This window comes from Sciurus carolinensis, unplaced genomic scaffold (assembly GCF_902686445.1).
Source record: "Sciurus carolinensis unplaced genomic scaffold, mSciCar1.2, whole genome shotgun sequence".
Lineage (NCBI taxonomy): Eukaryota > Metazoa > Chordata > Mammalia > Rodentia > Sciuridae > Sciurus > Sciurus carolinensis.
This window is the reverse complement of record NW_025920190.1, coordinates 15,434-34,470: the sequence shown is the minus strand read 5'-3', so window position 1 is coordinate 34,470 and position 19,037 is coordinate 15,434. Positions and strand designations below refer to the sequence as shown.

Here is a 19,037-nt window from a genome sequence, read left to right as displayed (position 1 = left end):
ACTGACTTGCCTTGCGCAGGGTTGAGCAGCAACCCTGTGCCCTGGTGAGCCAGGTTAAACAGCAGCCTGGAGGTCCTGGGGGTGAGGACCAGGAGAAAAGCAGTGCTTCATGTAGGAAGCCGCTAGGGCACATGGGACCTTCTGTCCTAACATAGTGGCTCCTCCCTGTGCTGACACAGGTCTGAGACAGGAGCCTGCGGCCCGAAGCTCGCGGGCTCCAACCCCAGTTGCATGACCTGTGGCCGTAGAGCCTGGGCAGCCCAGCAGAACTGTGCTGTGCGCAGCAGAGACTCCTCAGTGTCACTGGGCAGTGAGGCCGGAAGCTGCCTTGTGCACAGAGTCAGAAGTGGCTTCGGTGTGGAAGCTGCAGAGGTGGAGGGCAGGCAAGGGCCAGTGTGCCCTGGGCATCAGGGTGGGCAGGGGCAGCCCCGCCCCCGCGCTGTGCGGAAGAGCAGCTTCCCGAGGTCACAGTCCCTGCGTCTGGGCGGGGACACATTTTTAGCTCCATTCTCTACTGTGAATCCCCGTTCTCTCCTGCCCAGTCTCAGACCTCGGCTCCTAGCAAGCCGCTTGAAGATCTGCCGGCCAGCATGGAAGAGTGGGCCTGCTACTCCTGCCCCGAGGAACTGCTGGCGGTGCTCAGGCAAGACAAGAGTGACTTGGCCGTGAACGCCACCACCATCCAAAAGCCGGTGAGCAGGCCTGAGGGCAGGGAGGCTTTGCCCGGGACAGTCTGCCTGCTGGCCGGGCAGCGCTCACGGAAGCCCTCCTCCCACACCCACCAGGACGCATGCCCAGACACCAGACACACCCAGGGGCTTTGGCCAGCCAGCCGTGTCAGCAGGAGCTCCTTCCTACCTCCTCTGCCCAGTCCACTCAGTGGCCAGGCAGCCCCTCTCCCTGCCACCTCCTCCTCCACCCCCCTCAGGGACCCTGGGATTGTATCCTGGACCCCTCCTGCTGGTCACACCTCACAACCTGTCGGGCTGTGTGGTCTCCCTGGTCCTGGAGGAGGACGTGTCTCTGGGCCCTAGTAGCCCACCTCATCCGCCCGACTTGGGCTCCAGGAATAGTCATGGATGCGTCACCTGCGGGCTGACTTCCTTCTGGGTCGTCTACGCTGCAGGTCACAGTGCAGAGCACCTGCACTGGGAGCAGATGTGGTCTGCAGGCCTCTCTCCTGCTGGTGGGCGCTGTGTAGGTCCAGTCCACAGCTGTGCAGCTGGGAGCATGCTTACCAGGGCCTCCGGGTTGGCACATCTGAAAGGCACACCTGCCTTCCAGAAAGTCTCCAGGGCATAGGAGTCCTCAGCAGTGGGGTGCCTCCGCCTGCCTCCAGCCTCCGCCGTGGCCAGAGCTCCGTGGCCAGGCCCTGCTCCTGGCACAGGCCACCTGGTGGCAGCAGCGTCTGTGCCGTGGAGAGTGGGTGCTTGGGCGCAGCGAGCTGGCCCTCCTCAGGTCAGCGTGCCTACCCTCCTTTCCCACCTGCAGCAGGCCGCCCTCTGCCCGGGCCTGGCCTCCCGCCCTCCATGGGGTCAGTTCATGGAAAGGCAAGTTGGTGACCTCCTCGGAGGCCAGGGCTGGAAGGGCTGCAGGCACCCGGCAGTGTCTACAGAAGCTGCTCCACACACGGTCTGCGTGCCAGACCTGCAGGGCCCCCACGCGCCTGGCTGCTGCCTGACGAGCACCTTCTCCAGAGCTGGCCAGTGCTGCCCCCGGCACGTCGCCAGCTTCCACACGCAGAGCATGAGACAGCTGTCCAGCTCAGTCCCACGTCACAGGACGCTCTGTTCTGCTGTCCACGTCAGGTTTTAGAGCAGCTGTGTGTTCACGAAGGACGCCTGCTTCTGCCAGGCCAGCAGTCGGCGGGGAGAACGGGACTCGAGTGCGGCCTCTGCGAATGGGCACAGGAGTGGTGTGCCCGGGAGGCCGCTGGCTGCTCCGGGGCCGTCGCCCCAGCTGGCTGCACGGGACAGAGGCAGAAGAGCGTCGTGGCTCCTCCCACGGGCCCGCTGGCCCTGCGTGCCGGGCACTGTGCTGGGCCCCAGCGGGAGGCTGCTGCTGCCCCGGCCCGTGACCACGCCAGCTTGCTGTTCCGTAGACGTACACTCTGTACTACCTGGACCGCCTGGTCACGGCCCTGCAGAGGATGTTCCTGCACGAGCTCACCATCCCCATCCTGCAGCTGGGGGCCCTCATCGCCAGCGTCGTGGTGGACAGCAAGAGCCTGGCAGACCTCTACCACCTTCGGTGGGTGTGCACGCCCTGCGCTCCCAGGGAGGAGGGGGCGCTGCAGCGGCCGAGGCGGGTGTGCCCAAAGCCGCTCGGAACCCACATTTTGAAATGTGACTGCTGAGGCTGGACGGCAGTCGAGACTCAAGCACAGCCATGGTGCTTTCCTCTAAGGAAGCGCACAGCAGGGTGAGGGCACTGCCCCTTGACCAGCAGGGGAGGGAGGACGGGGGACAGAGACAGGGGCAGCCGGAGGCCAAGCCAGGGCAATGTATGGGTTCTCCACACTCTCCTGCCAAGTTCACCAAGCCCCCAGGGCTTCCTGTCCCCACTGAATGCCCCCACCGACTGCCCCCACCGACCTCAGCCTGTGTGACTGGTCCCCTCTCCTATCCAACTGCCCCCAGACTTGCCTGCGTGTGCTGGGACCTGAGGCTGACCGCAGCGGCCACTCACCACGAGGCGGTGGTTGGGCAGGCATACATCGGCGACATGGAGCAGGCCAGGTGTGTGCTGTCCCCTCAGGCAGGACACTCGCTCCTGGGCGCCTATGCAGCCAAGGCCAGAGCTCACTGCAGAGAAGGGCCAGGTGGAGGCCAGGCAGCCTGGTGACCTGGAGGTCCTGTCAGGCAGCGCCTTCAGGGACAGCCTGGGGATGTGTGCACACAGGAGCCAGGTGGACACTCAGGAGGGACAACAGGAGAAAGGGACAGAGGGCCTGGGAGAGCCCCAGCTCAGGTGCCAGGCCTGTCACTCAGAGGTGCTGGAGGTCTGCAGAGCTCGGCTGTCCCACAGCTGGACCCTCAGGATCCAGAGGTCCCTTGGGAGTCAGTCTGTACTACAAAGCACTCCTTTGCTTGTGGGAGTGATATGTTTCCTCAAGCAAGTTAGAAAACAAAGGAGATAGGGTTACTGCTGCCCATCACTCTGTTATGCTGTCCACACCTTCCACTCTGCAGCCTGTGGTGAGCACTGTCCCTGTCCGACTTTTGCGTTCTCGAGTCACACAGTCCATTTGTCCTGTCCTCACTGGCCTCTAGAGCTGCCAAGCCTCCAGCAACGTGGGGGACATCCCAAGGTGGTTCTGGCTCAGCGACTCATGGCCCCCAGCTGATGGAGGTCGCAGCTGCTGAAGCCCCGGGCCTAGCCGACCTTCCTCTTGTGGGTTCACTGGCGAGTGCCTGCTGTATACGATTCCATCCAGGACTAAGGGTGGGCTGTGCGACAGGCAAGGTGTGTGCCCCACAGTGGGGCCCCGGGGGACTGCAGTCCAGGCGCAGGTGGTCAGGAGAGGCCTGGGGGTTGGGAAGTGTCCAAGGTGCTGAAGGAAAGGACCAGTGCAGGCCAAAGAGACTGGGCAGGCCTGGATGTGTGCACGACAGCTGGTCGGCTGTCCAGGGGACAGCTCTGGACGTGCCATGCCAGGGCTGGTGGTGAGGAGCAGGAGCCCCCAGGCGCTCCACGTGGGGCCCCCGGGGCATAGCCTCTCACGTGGGTGGCGGGGAGGTCTGCTTCAGGCACGTGGAGTCTGGGCCTCTAAAGCCAAGATGTTGAGGAGTTCCGTAGAGAAAACAGGCCCGAGACATGAATTTAGGAGCCGGATTGCTGCCAAATCCAAGGACACTTTCAGTCCCTCTGAAGTGTGGACGTCGGCTTCTTGTAGCCTTGCGAGCGTCTCTTTGGTGCTGATGACGGTGGCGTTGCCACTGGTCACTGCTTCGCCAGTTGCAGGAAGGAGATTGCATTGAGAAAGGAGAAAAACAAGGAGCCCGTGCTGGAAGAAAGCCTGCCGGTGGTGCTGGAGCCCGGGGCCCCCCGCCAGCCTGAGGAGGCCAAGCCGCTCGTAGCACAGGACAAGGTAGCCATTCCCGCCGCTGACCTGGCGCCGTACTGCCTGCGGTGGGCGCCAGCGAGCCAGAATTCAGTGAGGCGCTCACTGCTGGAACCCCTGTGCTGGGTTCAGGGACCCAGAGGCCTGGGGGAATATGACCCCTCCTGGAATTCCGCAGGTAACCACAGGCCATCACAGGCCACCATGGGCCCAGCAGCAGATGAGAGAAGTCAGGGAGGACGGACGCCCCTGGAGCAGAGCTCATCCTTGGGAAGCCCAAGGGAGCCCGCTGGCCTCTCAAGGCCCTGCCGTCTGACTAGCCAGCTCCCCCCTAGACCACCCGGCTGCCCCTAGAGCTTTGTCCAGGAGGGAAAGTAGCTTTCCAGACAGCAAGCTCTAGCGTGAAGAGCCCGGTCCCCAGGATGCCAGGCGGGGAGCACTCCTGGGAACCGGGGTCCGCACTCAAGACCCTGTAGGAAGGCACCCGTGCCCTGGGCTGCAGAGCCTCCCAGCCAGTGGTGGGCTTAGGTGGGCTGGAGGGGGAAAGTAAGAAGGGGCAGAGGTCCCGGGAGCTGGCGTTTGTCAGGGTGGACAGGTGGAGCCACAGCCGAGCACCTGGGCCCGGGTGGAGTCCTCAGCACCCCGAGCTCTGGTGCCGGAGCCCCAAAGCGTGGTCTTCATGCAGTTGTGGCATCACACTGTCCCCCCACACTGTCCCCCATGCCTCCTTGGCCAGGGTGGCTCACAGGGGGCATAGGCATCAGCCCGCAGTGTCTTACAGATTTTGAAGATGAATGAAGAGACCGGGAGGGGCCTGGATGGAACGTCCTACCCCCAGCTGTGGCTGCTCAAGGCCGAGGTCCTGCTGGAGATGAACCTGTACCAGCCGGCACGGCTGCTCCTGTCCGAGGCTTACCTGGCCTTCCAGGTAAGGAGCCCCCAGCCCATGGCCATCTGAGGAGCTCCCTCCACCTGCATAGGTGAGCTGCTCCTGTCTGGGAACCAGTGTGTGGAGGTCAGACAGGACACAGGAGTGTGTGGAGGTCAGGCAGGACACAGGCGTGTGTGTGGAGATCAGGAAGGACACAGGAGTGTGTGGAGGTCAGGCAGGACACAGGAGTGTGTGGAGGTCAGGCAGGACACAGGCGTGTGTGGAGGTCAGGCAGGACACAGGAGTGTGTGTGGAGGTCAGGCAGGACACAGGAGTGTGTGGAGGTCAGGCAGGACACAGGAGTGTGTGGAGGTCAGGCAGGACACAGGAGTGTGTGTGGAGGTCAGGCAGGACACAGGAGTGTGTGGAGGTCAGGCAGGACACAGGAGTGTGTGGAGGTCAGGCAGGACACAGGAGTGTGTGGAGGTCAGGCAGGGCACAGGTATGTGTGTGGAGGTCAGGCAGGACACAGGAGTGTGTGGAGGTCAGGCAGGACACAGGAGTGTGTGGAGGTCAGGCAGGACACAGGAGTGTGTGGAGGTCAGGCAGGACACAGGAGTGTGTGGAGGTCAGGCAGGACACAGGTCTGTGAGGAGGTCAGGCAGGACACAGGAGTGTGTGGAGGTCAGGCAGGACACAGGAGTGTTGGGGACAGGTGTGTTCATCTGCCTGTCTCTGTCCAAGTGACCGGTGGCTCCCCGTTTGCCCAGAACGGCCGCCCAGGCCAGGAGCCATGGCTTCCTGCCGTCTGTGATGTCCGACGCCCAGGCTGCCCCTCGGGCCTCCCCCTCCCTCCCAGCAGCACGTGCCTTTGTTGTGATCACAAATTGTCCTCCTTCCCCGGCTTTCACCCTGCTCTCTGCAGGCCACTGGGCACGAGGGCGAGGCTGTCCCTGCGCTGCCTGAGCTTTTCTGGGCGCTGAGGAATCTCCAGGCCTAAACTCAGCCCCTTCAGCCCAGGAAGGGGTGAAGCCCCGAGAACAGGAGGGTCAGGGCACAGTCTAGCAAGCACCCAGCAATCGCATGGGGCTGGCGTTCTGCTGCCCAGACAGCTCACCACACACCTCCTCTCCCAGGATTCTTCTGGTCCACACTCACGCCTGAATCTTGAGGGCCACAGGGTCCATCATGTTCCCAAACTATTGGAGTTAGAGCATTAGGTAGCCATGCATGGGAAGCAGGCCTAACGCGCCTCCATAGAAGGCTCCAGGCCTCAGGGCTCCGGCCTACACAGGGAGAGCCAAGAGCAGATGAAAGCCCTCAGCAGGGCCACCTCCAGCCCAGGCAGTGACCCCTCTGTCGGCAGGCAGGAGCCACCCTGGAAGGCACTGCGAGGAATGGGCCTTGGTCCTCAGCTTTGCAGGGCTGCAACAGTTCCCCAGCCCTTGAGCTGGGTTTCAACGCAGCCAGAGGTCCTACTCCAAGGGCCAACATGAGCTTTGTCTCCTCTGCCAGAGAAGCCCCGGGGCCAGAGAGTAGCCCCGGGGCCAGAGAGAATCCCCGGGGCCAGAGAGAAGCCCCGGGGCCAGAGAGAAGCCCCAGGGCCAAGCTCACCCGTGCCTTCTCTTTTGCACACTTCTCTGCCCCTAGGAGCTCGATGACCCCTGTGCAGAATCACAGTGCCTGCTGCTCCTAGCTCAGCTGGCCAACAAGGAGAAGAACCACGGACAAGCCAAGAGAATGATCGAGAGGGCCCAGCAGCTGGGCGGAAGTGAGGAGTTCTGGTACAACTTGACCCTGACTCTGGCCGATGCCATCTTGTCCTCGGAAGACCATGGGAAAGAAGTCGCGGTGAGGAGAAGGAGGGCGGTGTTCAGAGGAGGGCGCAGTCCCCCGGCCTGTGGGCAGGACAGTCACACGATGGCCCGCTATCCCCAGGTTTGCCGCCTATTTAAGAAGCTCATAGATGTCCTCAGCGTCCTCCAGAAAGAAAGGCCCAACCGAGTGCACATACTGGAGTTCATCACCACCGACCTGGAGGCCAGGTAGCAGCGCCTGTCCCAGGAGAGTGCTGGCCGCCTTCCTGCCGGTCAGCTTGCGCGTGTCCCTCAAGGCCACCGGGGCTCAGACAGCCTCAGCTCCCTGGCTCTGCTTGCCTGAGCCCCAGAGCTCCACCGCAGGGCTGCAGCCTGGCCCGGGGAGGCGCTGCGGGCAGAGCTCCCAGGGGCACCCTCCAGTCCGGAGGCAAGCTTCTCCCTGCTGGGGGAGCCGCTCTCGGGCTCACCAGTCGTTTGGGCTACTGGAGTCTCCCTCTTCCTCTGAGCGGAATTGCGGGCTGCACTTATGGGGTCTCTTCAAAGAAGCGGCGGCTTCTGGCTCACTCAGCGCAGCGGGGTGCTTCTCTCCGTGTTCCCTGCTTCTGCTCGCTCGCCGCGAACGGCTCTCTGCACAGGAGGAGCTGCCCATAGTGTCCTGGTGCATGTGTCCTGGGTCCCCCCGGCGGTGTCCCTTCAGTTTGGTCTGGGACATTTGGCATGGGTTTTTTTTTTCACTTCTGGGTGATTTAAGGGTATGTTTTTAGTTGCCAAACAGATACAATGTCTAGGGTGGGTCTGTTAGTCTCTCAACTTCATTGTCTGACCCAGGAATGTAACTGCAGGACTTCCAGGGTGTGAGAAAGGCTGCAGGTTTGACCCAGAGTCCCTGGGCAGACGCGGAGAGCAAGAGCATCTCCCCGGTCTGGGCTTTTGACTCTAGGCAGAAACCTCAAAGTCACAGTCCTCCAGAGGACTCTGTCCCTGCAGGCGCGTGAGCCCCCTCTGTCCCTGCAGGTAATGAGCCTCCTCTGTCACTGTAGTTTATGAGCCTCCTCTGTCTCTGCAGGTGATGAGCCCTTCTGTCCCTGTGCAATCATCCACCTGCTCTGCCCCTGCAGGTGCATGAGTCCCTTCTGTCCCTGCAGGTGATGAGCCTTCTCTGTCACTGAGGTGCATGAGCCTCCTCTGTCCCAACAGGAGCATCCACCTCCTCTCTCCCTGCAGGTGCATGAGCTTCCTCTGTCCCTGCAGGTGATGAGTCCCCTCTGTCCCTGCAGGTGATGAGGCCCCTCTGTCCCTGCAGGTGATGAGGCCCCTCTGTCCCTGCAGGTGATGAGCCCTCTCTGTCCCTGCAGGTGATGAGCCCTCTCTGTCCCTGCAGGTGATAAGCCTCCTCTGTCACTGTGGTGCATGAGCCTCCTCTGTCCCTACAGGAGCATCTACCTCCTCTCTCCCTGCAGATGCCTTCAGATCCAAATCACCCAGAACTCAGAGGAGAGCAAATTTCCTGACTGCCGGTTTTTGTTCAAGAAGATGGATGATCAACTGCTGGAAATTGAGGAAAACTTTGTTAATTGTGGTTACGAGGAGAACTGTGTCAATATAAAAGTAGAGCGTGCAAAGATACGGAGGTGAGGACCTTGCTCCAGAATCCACCTGTGGAGGAGCGCCCCAGGGCTTTGCCATGGGTTGAGGGGACAGTCGCTGCTCCGTCCTGAGCCTTCATCTGTCCCTGCCCCTCCCCCTGCAGTCCGTGGGTCTCTGGCAGCTCCTCCCACTGCCCCTGGCCAACCGGTCTGGACTACACTTTGCTGTCCTCACACTTTGCTGTCCTCCTGCCTCTGCCCACCCAGGTGGGACGCCCCTGGGGAACCCCCCACAGACTCAGTGTTCACACACCACAACCTGAGGTGCGAGTTCCCAGGGCAGGACCCCTCTTCTCCTGCAAGGCCTTGGGGAATGCCTCCACCCCCGGGGCCCTCCCACACCATGACCCTCCCACACGGTGCCCCTCCCACACGGTGCCCCTCCCACATGGTGCCCCTCCCACACAGTGCCCCTCCCACACCATGACCCTCCCACACGGTGCCCCTCCCACACGACGCCCCTCCCACACGGTGTCCCTCCCACACCATGACCCTCCCACACAGTGCCCCTCCCACACCGTGCCCTCCCACACAGTGCCCCTCCCACACAGCGCCCCTCCCACACAGCGCCCCCCCACACCGTGCCCTCCCACACAGTGCCCCTCCCACACCGTGCCCCTCCCACACAGTGCCCCTCCCACACAGTGCCCCTCCCACTCCGTGCCCTCCCACACAGTGCCCCTCCCACACAGTGCCCCGCCCACACCATGGCCCTCCCACACAGTGCCCCTCCCACACAGCAGCCCCTCCCACACCGTGCCCCTCCCACACAGCGCCCCTCCCACACGGCGCCCCTCCCACACAGCACCCCTCCCACACAGCGCCCCTCCCACACCGTGCCCCTCCCACACAGTGCCCCGCCGACACCATGGCCCTCCCACACAGTGCCCCTCCCACACCGTGCTCCTCACACACAGCAGCCCCTCCCACACCGTGCCCCTCCCACACGGCGCCCCTCCCACACAGCACCCCTCCCACACAGTGCCCCTCCCACACAGTGCCCCGCCCACACCATGGCCCTCCCACACAGTGCCCCTCCCACACCGTGCCCTCCCACACCGTGCCCCTCCCACACAGTGCCCCTCCCACACAGCGCCCCTCCCACACCGTGCCCTCCCACACCGTGCCCTCCCACACAGCGCCCCTCCCACACAGTGCCCCTCCCACACAGCGCCCCTCCCACACAGTGCCCCTCCCACTCCGTGCCCTCCCACACAGTGCCCCTCCCACACAGTGCCCCGCCCACACCATGGCCCTCCCACACAGTGCCCCTCCCACACCGTGCCCTCCCACACCGTGCCCCTCCCACACAGTGCCCCTCCCACACAGTGCCCCTCCCACACCGTGCCCCTCCCACACAGTGCCCCTCCCACACCGTGCCCCTCCCACACAGTGCCCCGCCCACACCATGGCCCTCCCACACAGTGCCCCTCCCACACACTGCTCCTCACACACAGCAGCCCCTCCCACACCGTGCCCCTCCCACACAGCACCCCTCCCACACAGCGCCCCTCCCACGCAGCAGCCCCTCCAACACTGCCCCTCCCACACTGTGCCCCGCCCACACAGCAACTCCTCCCACACAGTACCCCTCCCACACCATGCCCCTCCCACACAGCGCCCCTCCCACACAGCAGCCCCTCACCTGCAAGTCCAACCCAGCCATGTTCTGCCAGCAACATAGGGACTGGGGAGCTGGGGCCTGGACCAGCCCCTTGCTGGTGCTGTGGGACCTTCGCAGACTTCTCCTGGGCAGATCCCCTGGTTCATAAGCAGAGGGTCAGACTGCAAGCAGCATTGCTCAGCAGTTCAGGGTTGCTTTGAAATGTATTGAGAACAGCCTCACTGTGAGCGTCCGACCCCCGCGCTCCTCGTGCTAGCACAGTAAAGAGCAGATCACGCAGAGGTGAAGCATCGCACGCTCGCTGGTGGCAGTGACGTGTGAATTCCACATTCATGTCTTGTAAAGGTTTTGTGCCCAAAATGAGGCAGACAGAGATCAGAAAGTCACACACTACTTGGAAGCTTACGACTTGACCCAGAGAGCTGTGGCTGAAGAGGAAGAGCTGTTCCACAGGACCCGCGGTCTGCTGGCCCATCAAGAGGTGAGTGGCCCATCTCGCGCTCCACCGGCAGTCTGCGTGCTGGCCCAGGGCCTCCGCTCCAGCGGTGCGTTGAGCGAGGCGACCGGGTGTACGCTCTCTAGACACAGCCAGAACACAGGCGACCGCATGTGGCCTGCACTGTCAGAGCGCTGGGCGTTCACACGGCAAACAGCAGCGCGAGCCAGAGCCCGGGCCTGCCAGGGCCATGGCCTGCAGCCCTCGTGGGGACAGCTACCAGAGTCCAGGTGACAGCCCAGAGCCTGGGGGAAGCAGGCAGCAGCCTGGGGCATAGGGCAAGGGCAGAGAGGGGCTGCCCTGAGCAGTCGCAGGCCATGTAAGGAAGCAGAACCCTACGACCTGCCAGAAAGCACTCAGACCCAGAGACAGAGGGCGGAGGAAGCACCCCAGCGCGCTGACCCAAGGAAAGCTGAGTGGCTGTGCAGGTCAGAAAAGCGGGTCTCGGGGAAGCCGCCCTGCCACCCTGCCACCCTGCACGGGTCGAGGCAGGAGGACCTGTGTGCCTCACAGCAGAGCCCGCTGGGTTCATCCCAACATAATCAGAAGCACGTAAGGAGAATTGCTCCACCATTGCCCTCCTCCCTCCCCGGTCCCACCTCCACTCTCCTGGTCTTGCTTCTATTTAGTCATTGTTTTCTAAATCCGTGCTGTACAGCGAGGCATACAGTGGCGCTCACTGTGGTGTGCCTGCACAAGCATCCTCTGCTGGGTCTTGTCCTGCTTCCTCCTCCTCCCGTCGCTCCTCCCTCCCCACAAGCTCCCCCACTTCACTCTTCTCCCTGTTTTCATGAGACCCCCTCCTTTTGCATAAGTTCCTTTTCTCTCTCGCCTTTCCAGGCTGCTTATTTCACCTAGCATGATCTCCACTTCCATCCATTTGCCAGCAAATGCCCTGACTTTGTTCTTCATAGTTGACAGAACTCCATTGTGAATATGCACCACATTTTGTCGCACCACATTTTGTCACTCCACGTTGCGGGGCACTGGGGTTCCCTGACCTGCTGATCGTGAAGGGACAGTGTAGACGTGAGAGTGCAGGTGTCCCTATAGCGACTCCTGGACAAACACCAAGGGGGGATAGCTGGGTCATGTGCCTATTCCATTCCACATTTTTTGAGGAATCTCCATACTACTTTCCAAAGTGTTTGATTTTTGAAATAAATGAAGTAAAAACCGATTTTTAAAAATTACAATGGAGACAGAAACAAATCTACAATCGTGGTGAGAAATTTCAATTCCCTCTCAATTATTATGGAATGAGTGGAAGAAAATCAGCAAAGACTCGGGGGATCTGAATAGCCGATTGCATGCTCTGGTAGCTTCTTCTAGAATGCCCCGTCCCACGGCAGGGGTGGGCTCGTGCGTGGGAGCCTCTACAACACAGACCGTATCTGCATTCTGGACCTTAAGTCAGACAAAGCATATACTGGCTTCCCAACAGAATTAAAGTAGAACCCAGTAACAGAAAGATAGAACTGATGGATCCAAAGACGCGGGAAGCAGACCAGGGGTGCCAGGGCGTGCCAGGGGTTGTGGTGAGGAAGACGAAGCCACGGTCGATGGACCAGGCCCTTCCCAGGAGGGACGAACAGGCTTAGGGATTAGAGCTGAAGATCACCAGTGTTGTGACCCACCAAGTTCCCCTGGTTCTATGCTTTCAATGACTTACCTCAGTTCAAAAAACCAAAAACTACATATGTGGGAAGCCCCGAATAGCTGGAAATTAAAAAGCATAGGCCACAGGGCCATGGGACACAGGAAGGTGTTCTGACCTGGAGGAGGACACGCCACGCCCTGCCGAGGTGTGTCCTGCACAGTCCCGGGCGGGGCCTGGGGTCGCAGTACCAAACACCTGCAAAGAACAGGGAGAAGATCAAGACTCTCCACTGAAGAAGTGGACAAAGAGCAAACTTAACCCAAATGAGCAGAAGAATAGAAACCAAAGATCAGAGTGGAGGTCAGTGAATCAGAAGACAGAAAATGAAAGAGGAAGCCAAGAGAGCCAAAGCTGGTTCTGTGAACAGACGGTAAATCAATGAACTTCTGGTCAATTCGATCAGACAAAAAGAGAGGACCTAGGTAGCTAATATCAGAAGTGGATGAAGCAACATTGCCGCGGGCTCCACAGATGGTGAGAGGACAGGAAGGGACTGTCCTGAACTCGCCGCTCAGTGAGGAGGGCGAACCCTGGAAGCATGACCCACCAAAGCCCCCGGAAGGCGAGGTGAGGGACACTCTGAACCAAGGAATCCAGCTGCGAGGGAGAGCCCGCGCCTGGAGAGCAGCCGGCCCAGGGGCTTCACAGGTGAATTCTACCTCTAAAAGGACAAGAAAAATAATACCAGCTCTTCACAGATCTCTCTAGAAAGGTGAAAAAGAGGGCACACATCCAACTTTTCTATGAGACTGGTATTGCCCTGATTCCAAAATAAGACAACGACATGACAAACAAAGAACTATAGACCAGTACTTCTCATGAATATAAGTACAAAAATCCTGAACGAAAATTGAGAAAATTAAATCCAACAATATATAAGAAAGATGATACACTGTGACCAAGTTATGTCTATCTCAGGAACAATTTTACATTCAAAAAATCAATGTGGTTCACCATATTTTTGAACTGTGTCCACGTGACACAGGAGTATTGTTTGACAAAAAAAAACAACATCCACAAACAGAAAAGGGGAAGTTCCTCAACCCAAGGAAGGACATCTATTAACAGACTAGAGCTAAACTCATTCTTCTTGGCAAAAGACTGAGCGTTCACTTCCTCTACGAGGACTGATTCCAGGAAGTGTCGTCCTACCACCTTTCTCCAGCATCGCTCAGGAAAGTCTAGATGATGCAGTCAGAGATAGAAAGGATCAGCTGGGACAGGAAGAAGTTTGCAGATAACATGATCACATAGAAAGTTATTTGCACTGTACCAATAAACATTAAAGCTACTTGTAAAGCTGAATTAAAGCTCATGAACAAATTGAATTAAAACTAACAAAAGAGTTTAATCAGGTCACGAGATACAAGAACAATATGCAAAAATCAATTCTATATTTCTGTACACTAGGAACCATCAATCGGGTCATAAAAATCCAAAAACTGTATCATTCAGGGTAGCATAATAAATGAAATTTGACCCCCAAAATGTGAAAGTTTGCATCCTGAGGACTACAAAGCATTGTTGAGAGAAATTAAAAGACCTAAGTAAATGAAGAGCCACTCTTGTTCAAGGAGCAGAAGTCAACTGTCAAGCTGTCAGATCCTCCTGCGTTTAACTGCAGGACTTTTAATGGAAATAGAGGGATTCTAGATCTCATATGGGAAGGCAAAAGGCCTTACCCAACCAACACGACTTTGGAAGAGAACAGTATTAGACATCTAATGCTACTTGATTTCAAGTCCTATTATAGAGAATCGAGAGTGTGTTTTTAGTGCAAACGCAGGCAAACAGATCAATAGAGCAGAATCCGGAAGTAGGCGCGCACACAGGAGCCTGGTTCCCCGCAGGGGAGCTGCAGCACATGGTGCTGGGAAAACTGCTGGGCCCAGGGGCTACCTCCCACCCTGTACGACAGCTCAAAATGGTTGTAGTCCTAGCCAGAAGACCTGAAGCCGTGAAGCGTCCAAAGACCACAGGAAGCGCCTCTGTGACCTCAGATTTGGCAGACTTTTCTGGGTGGATGAGGAGTTACTAGGCATTGAACCCAGAGGCAGTTTACCACTCAGTCACACCCCCATTCCTTTTTAAATTTTTTTTGAGTCAGGGTCTCACTAAGTAGCTGAGAACCTCACTAAATTGCCAGCCTCAAATTCGCAACCCTTCAGTCTCAGCCTCCCGAGTTGCTGGGATTACAGTTGTACCTGCCCCGCTGCCCCGGCACCTGTAAGGGTGGTTGCCATTTCAAAGCCTGACTACCCCAAGTGTGGGCAGGAGTGTGAGGCTGGAGCCGCAAGCTGGGGAATGTGAGCCTAGGGCTGCTTTGGGAAGCTTCTGGAAGTCCTGAGAGGAGCGAGATTCAGGCCTCAGGGTGGCCCCACCCCAGGTAGGTCCTCCTTTCCCGATGCTCATGGCAGCTGGGTTCTACTAGCCCGCACAGCAGGGTCAGCCCACTCTGAAAGTGGCAAGCATGTGGCCACAGCGTGGAGAGACCCGGAACACACGAGAGGCCAGAGTGAAGGTGCCCGCCCGCCGTGTGAGCCCACGGCCAGACCTTGGGCTGTGCAGCTGCCGCTCACGGAGCCCCAGGGGGTGCTGGGAGGCGTGTGGCGGCCGGGGCCAGGGGCGGGAAGGGCGGGCGGGGCGTGTGCCGCACAGGCCTTGGGGTTCTCTCGGCACTGGTAAAAGGTGGGCTCGGGTGGCAGAGCCGGCCCACCCTGACGCCCGCGCCTGTGGCAGCTGCAGAACGTCAACACCCCTCTGATGAGGAAGCTGGCCCGGCTCAGGCTCGGCCTGGTGGAGGTGGCGCTGGACCTGCTGCAGCTCCTGTGGGAGGAGGGGCTGGCGCAGCTGGAGCAGCCGTCCCTGGAGAAGCTGCTGCAGAGCTACCTGCGGAGCACCAGCGAGGGCACGTCCATCGGCCTGGTGACCGCTGCAGTCCCACACCCTCTCCTGGGGCTGCCTGGGGGGGCCGCCCTCTGGGCCAGTCATACCCGGGTGCCCTTGGCTGCGGTGGGGACCCCTGCGCACCCTGCCTCAGCACCCCACGTGGCTGTGAGCTTCCAGCCTAGGGAAGAGCAATGTCGTGGGGTCCCGGGGCTCACCTGGCGAGCGAGCAGCGTGCTCCCGCACCACCCCACAGCTCTCCTCCGGGTCTTGGGACTGAGCCACAGCGCACTGTGCTCTCCTGAGTACCAGCAGCTGCAGCGAGGGCCGAGAGCCGTGCTGGAAAGACCTGCTGCAGGCGGGGGTGTGGCTCAGGGGCAGGGTGCTCGCCCAGCAGCGCATGGCCCTGGTTCCGTCCCAGCACCACAAAGGCGACAAAACAATGAATTGAATATGTGGAGTATTGGGAAGGAATGTATACCCTTCCATCTTATATTTGCTAAGATGCCATGAAACGTGAATCAAACCGATTTGACATGAATACAAATGAACCAGACAGTCCTGATTGAACTGGATGTACCAGGGAGCTCCCAGTAGACTCACAGACCTCCTTGGCCTCCCCACACCTAAGGAGGCCCCCACCCCACCTCCCAGGGCCGCCCTAGGGGCTGGCGGGCGGGTGGGCGGCCGTGGCAGGCCCTGGTCCTGACGATGCCCCTTGTCTCCCTGAAGCAATGCTTCACCCTGAAGCGGACCCTGGCCCACACGGCGCTGGCACAGCTGGAGAGCCTGCAGCCTCTGAGCGCAGGCTGTGTGGAGATCCGCGCGCAGCTCCTGGGCCTGGCCGGGAGGGCCCTGCACCTGCTGGCCATGCAGGCAGACCCCCTGCGCCCCTCCTCCTGCTGGGAGGAGGGCCTCTTGGTAGGTGCTCCTGCTTCTAACCCAGGCTGTGCGCCCGCTGCCACCTCTGCCTAAAGAGGACGGCGGGAGGCCTAGACGGCCGATCTCCACAGGGGCCTGGGGGTGGACCTCGGAGGGCCCGCCTGGCAGCTCCCCACCACGGTGGCCCTTGACTGGACGTGCACAGGTCACGGGGAGCTTCAGAAAGCCACCAGCCTCCTGGCCCCTCCGGCCGTCCTAACCGCAGCAGCATAAGCCACTGCCCAGCGCCCCTGCCCCCCACCCACACACCCTGGGAGCCAAACCAAAGCTCAGTGCACCCTGGCACCTCTGAGGTGTGTGAGGACTGCACGCCGCCAGGGTCGCCCTTCCCCAGGGCCCAGGCAACGCTGCTCCACAGGGCTGGTGCTTTGGTGGCATCAGCCAGCACACTCAGGACCCTCATCAGAGAGCCTCTGCAAGCCCGAGTGGCCACCCAGGGGACTGGGCACCCTGGGGACTGGGGTGGCGGCTCCTCCAGGAAGGCAACGGCCCAGGGACAGCAGGACCTCCCAGCGCCCGCGCCTTCAGCACACCTCCCCCACCCAGAGACGCAGCTGCACCCACCACGCTGTGTATAAGAGCAGTTCCTGGCGGGAGGCCAGGAGGCCTGGGTGGCCCTAGGCCAAGCCGACTGAGCTGGGGCCTCCACACCACCAGTGTCTGTGAGCATCTGCCAGTGGCTCTGGATCCCATGCGTGTGAAACCGAGTGCGAGTCTCATGGTGAGAGGGTGCTGGTCACCCTGGCCAGGAGAGGCCACTTCCAGAGTGCATCGGCCCACACGGGGCCACGAGGCCTCCCTGAAGGGTTCCTCTCCACCCCAGCCCGACCTCGCTGGCCTCTGCCTCAGCTCACCTGTTCCTTTCTCCTTAGACCTGGCTACTGGCTGGCCAGCTTCTTGAAACCAAGCCTAGGTCTGTCTTCCGGCTCTCTTCTCTTATTCCAGGGACATCTTCCTCCTCTGTTTTGGCCAAGTCTCAGAAGCCGGTGGGAGCGTTTAGCTCTCTGGGTCTGTTTAAGTGTGTTCAGACTCCACTGTGATTTCTTGCTGACGCTTGGGTGGTTCTGAGTGTGCTGTCTGATTTCAAAGCGATCTTGCTGTTCACAGGCCTCATCTGTTACTGACTTCTAGTCTGATGGGTGCTGGGACCCCAGTCCCCTGGGATTTGCTGAAGCTGTGTGACCCAGCGCTGGTGGGTTTGGTGGACATTCTGCTCACTTGGGCATCAGTCGGGCAGCACGCTCTGGCGGTCACCAGACCAAGGCCACCCGGGCCCCTGCACAGGCTCTGGCTTTCCATCTACCTGACCCCCAGCGACTGAGACACTGAAGCATTTCTCTAGGACTGTGGCCTGGGGACCCCACACACCCAGGGCTCCCCTCAGCCCAGTTCTGACTGCGGTCCCTCCACCTGCCCTTCCCTTCCCTTCCTTCTGCTTGCTTTCTGACCAGATTGAGCGCCCAGTTCAATGGCCCGGTGGGTGCCGGCTCCAGCTTGGTGCTGCAGTGCCAACGGGCTCTCGATGACTGGTCAGAAGTGACCCCAGGATGCCACTGTCCCAAGACCAGGGCTCCTGCTGCTTCCTTCCAGCACCCCCCGCCCCGCCCCCGCTGTCAACTGGAAATCAGCTCAGGCTCTCAGGCCCAAACCCTTCCGAGTCCACTAAACCCACCTGGCCAGATCATGGCCTGTAGCACCCCCTGGGGCCCATGTAGGTGGACTGAGCAGGAATTCACGGTGCCCTCTGACTCGCGCTGTGTGCTTTGTAGGTGGGCGCCAAGCTGAGCAGGCTCCGGTCTCTAGAGCAAGAAGCGGAGAACAAGAGTGCCAAGGCCTCCCTCAGGGACCTGCCAGCCTTCCGAGCCCCGGCCGAGGACAGCCGGAAGGGCGAGGAGCTGAAGGTACTTGCTGCTGCTGCCCCCCAGTGGCCTCTGCCGGCTCAGCCGCTGAGCCTGAACCCTTCCCACCTGCAGAGACGGATGGCGCTAGCCCAGAGGTACCTGGCCCAGACCTCCGAGGTGCTGCTGCAGTGCCTGCAGGTGGCCCTGGACAGGGGCCTCCTGGGCATCGCAGCCTCTGCCAGCCTGGAGATGGTGGAATGCATTGGCACCCTGGACCCTTTGGCCACCTGCCAGTTCCTGACTCTGTCTCAGGTACGGCTCTGCCCTGTGTGCCTGAGCTCAGGGTGAGGAGGGAGGCCCAAGCACCAGGGCCGCCCACTGGGCCATGACTGTGGGAATGGGCTCACTAGAGAGGAGAGCTGTGGGCCATGGCCTGGCCACGGCGCTGGAAGGAGGTGGGGCCGTGCTGTGAGCCCCAGTCCAGCCAAGGTTCCGCGGCTCAGAGTGAGCACAGGTTCCTGAGCTCACCCGTCCCCACAGTGGGCGAGCACAGGCACCAGCAGTGAGGCCAGTGTTCACGGAGGCCCAGCGCAGGGAGCAAGTGTGGCCAAGGGAGGCAGGGCTGTCCAGGGGCATGGCCACGCAGCCCCACCAGCCCTCCCTCCCTGGGACCACCACTGCACCCAGGCACCTTCCTGGTCTGTTGCAGACCACCCTCCCTCCCCGGGACCACCACTGCACCCGGGCACCTTCCTGGTCTGTTGCAGACCACCCTCCCTCCCCGGGACCACCACAGCACCCGGGCACCTTCCTGGTCTGTTGCAGAGCTGCTCGGCCTCCGAGATGATGCGGAGTGTCCTGTCCACAGCCACGGCTGACACCAGCAGCTCACAGCTGGCGGCTCTGCTGCAGCTCCAGCACCAGCTGAAGCTGCAAGACAAGACTTCCACCAGCCTGTTCACCAGCGTGGTGCAGAGGCTGGCCACCATCTCCAAGGTGAGACCACCACAGCACCCAGGCACCTTCCTGGCCTGTTGCAGACCACCCTCCCTCCCCAGGACCACCACTGCAGGCCCTGCTGACCTCCACTCCCATCTGCCCCAGGGCAGAGGAGCAGCTTTAGGTCACGCAGGCTCCTGTCCAGGTCCTGCTCGCCCCTTCCGGCTGTGCAGCTTGGGAGGCCGCTCTCCT

At 60.8% G+C, this 19,037-nt stretch overlaps 1 protein-coding gene across 8 annotated transcripts in view; it reads left to right on the top strand.

Moving 5' to 3' along the window:
• Window positions 1-19,037, top strand: part of Cfap46 (cilia and flagella associated protein 46) — an 82,262-nt gene that overhangs the window by 47,804 nt on the left and 15,421 nt on the right. For 6 of the 8 annotated variants that reach the window (XR_007106828.1, XM_047537873.1, XM_047537877.1 and 3 more), the window contains 14 exons: window positions 543-692; window positions 2,102-2,250; window positions 2,640-2,738; window positions 3,958-4,090; window positions 4,845-4,991; window positions 6,585-6,785; window positions 6,873-6,979; window positions 8,212-8,382; window positions 10,367-10,502; window positions 14,917-15,102; window positions 15,796-15,984; window positions 17,775-17,906; window positions 17,979-18,158; window positions 18,672-18,842. Coding sequence is in view for 7 of the 8 variants with exons in the window: in XM_047537873.1 (XP_047393829.1) it covers window positions 543-692; window positions 2,102-2,250; window positions 2,640-2,738; window positions 3,958-4,090; window positions 4,845-4,991; window positions 6,585-6,785; window positions 6,873-6,979; window positions 8,212-8,382; window positions 10,367-10,502; window positions 14,917-15,102; window positions 15,796-15,984; window positions 17,775-17,906; window positions 17,979-18,158; window positions 18,672-18,842 (2,151 nt within the window). In the remaining variant the exon portion in view is untranslated. The remainder of the gene's footprint in view (window positions 1-542; window positions 693-2,101; window positions 2,251-2,639; window positions 2,739-3,957; window positions 4,091-4,844; window positions 4,992-6,584; window positions 6,786-6,872; window positions 6,980-8,211; window positions 8,383-10,366; window positions 10,503-14,916; window positions 15,103-15,795; window positions 15,985-17,774; window positions 17,907-17,978; window positions 18,159-18,671; window positions 18,843-19,037) is intronic. The other 2 variants (XM_047537874.1, XM_047537875.1) reach the window with 2 other exon arrangements.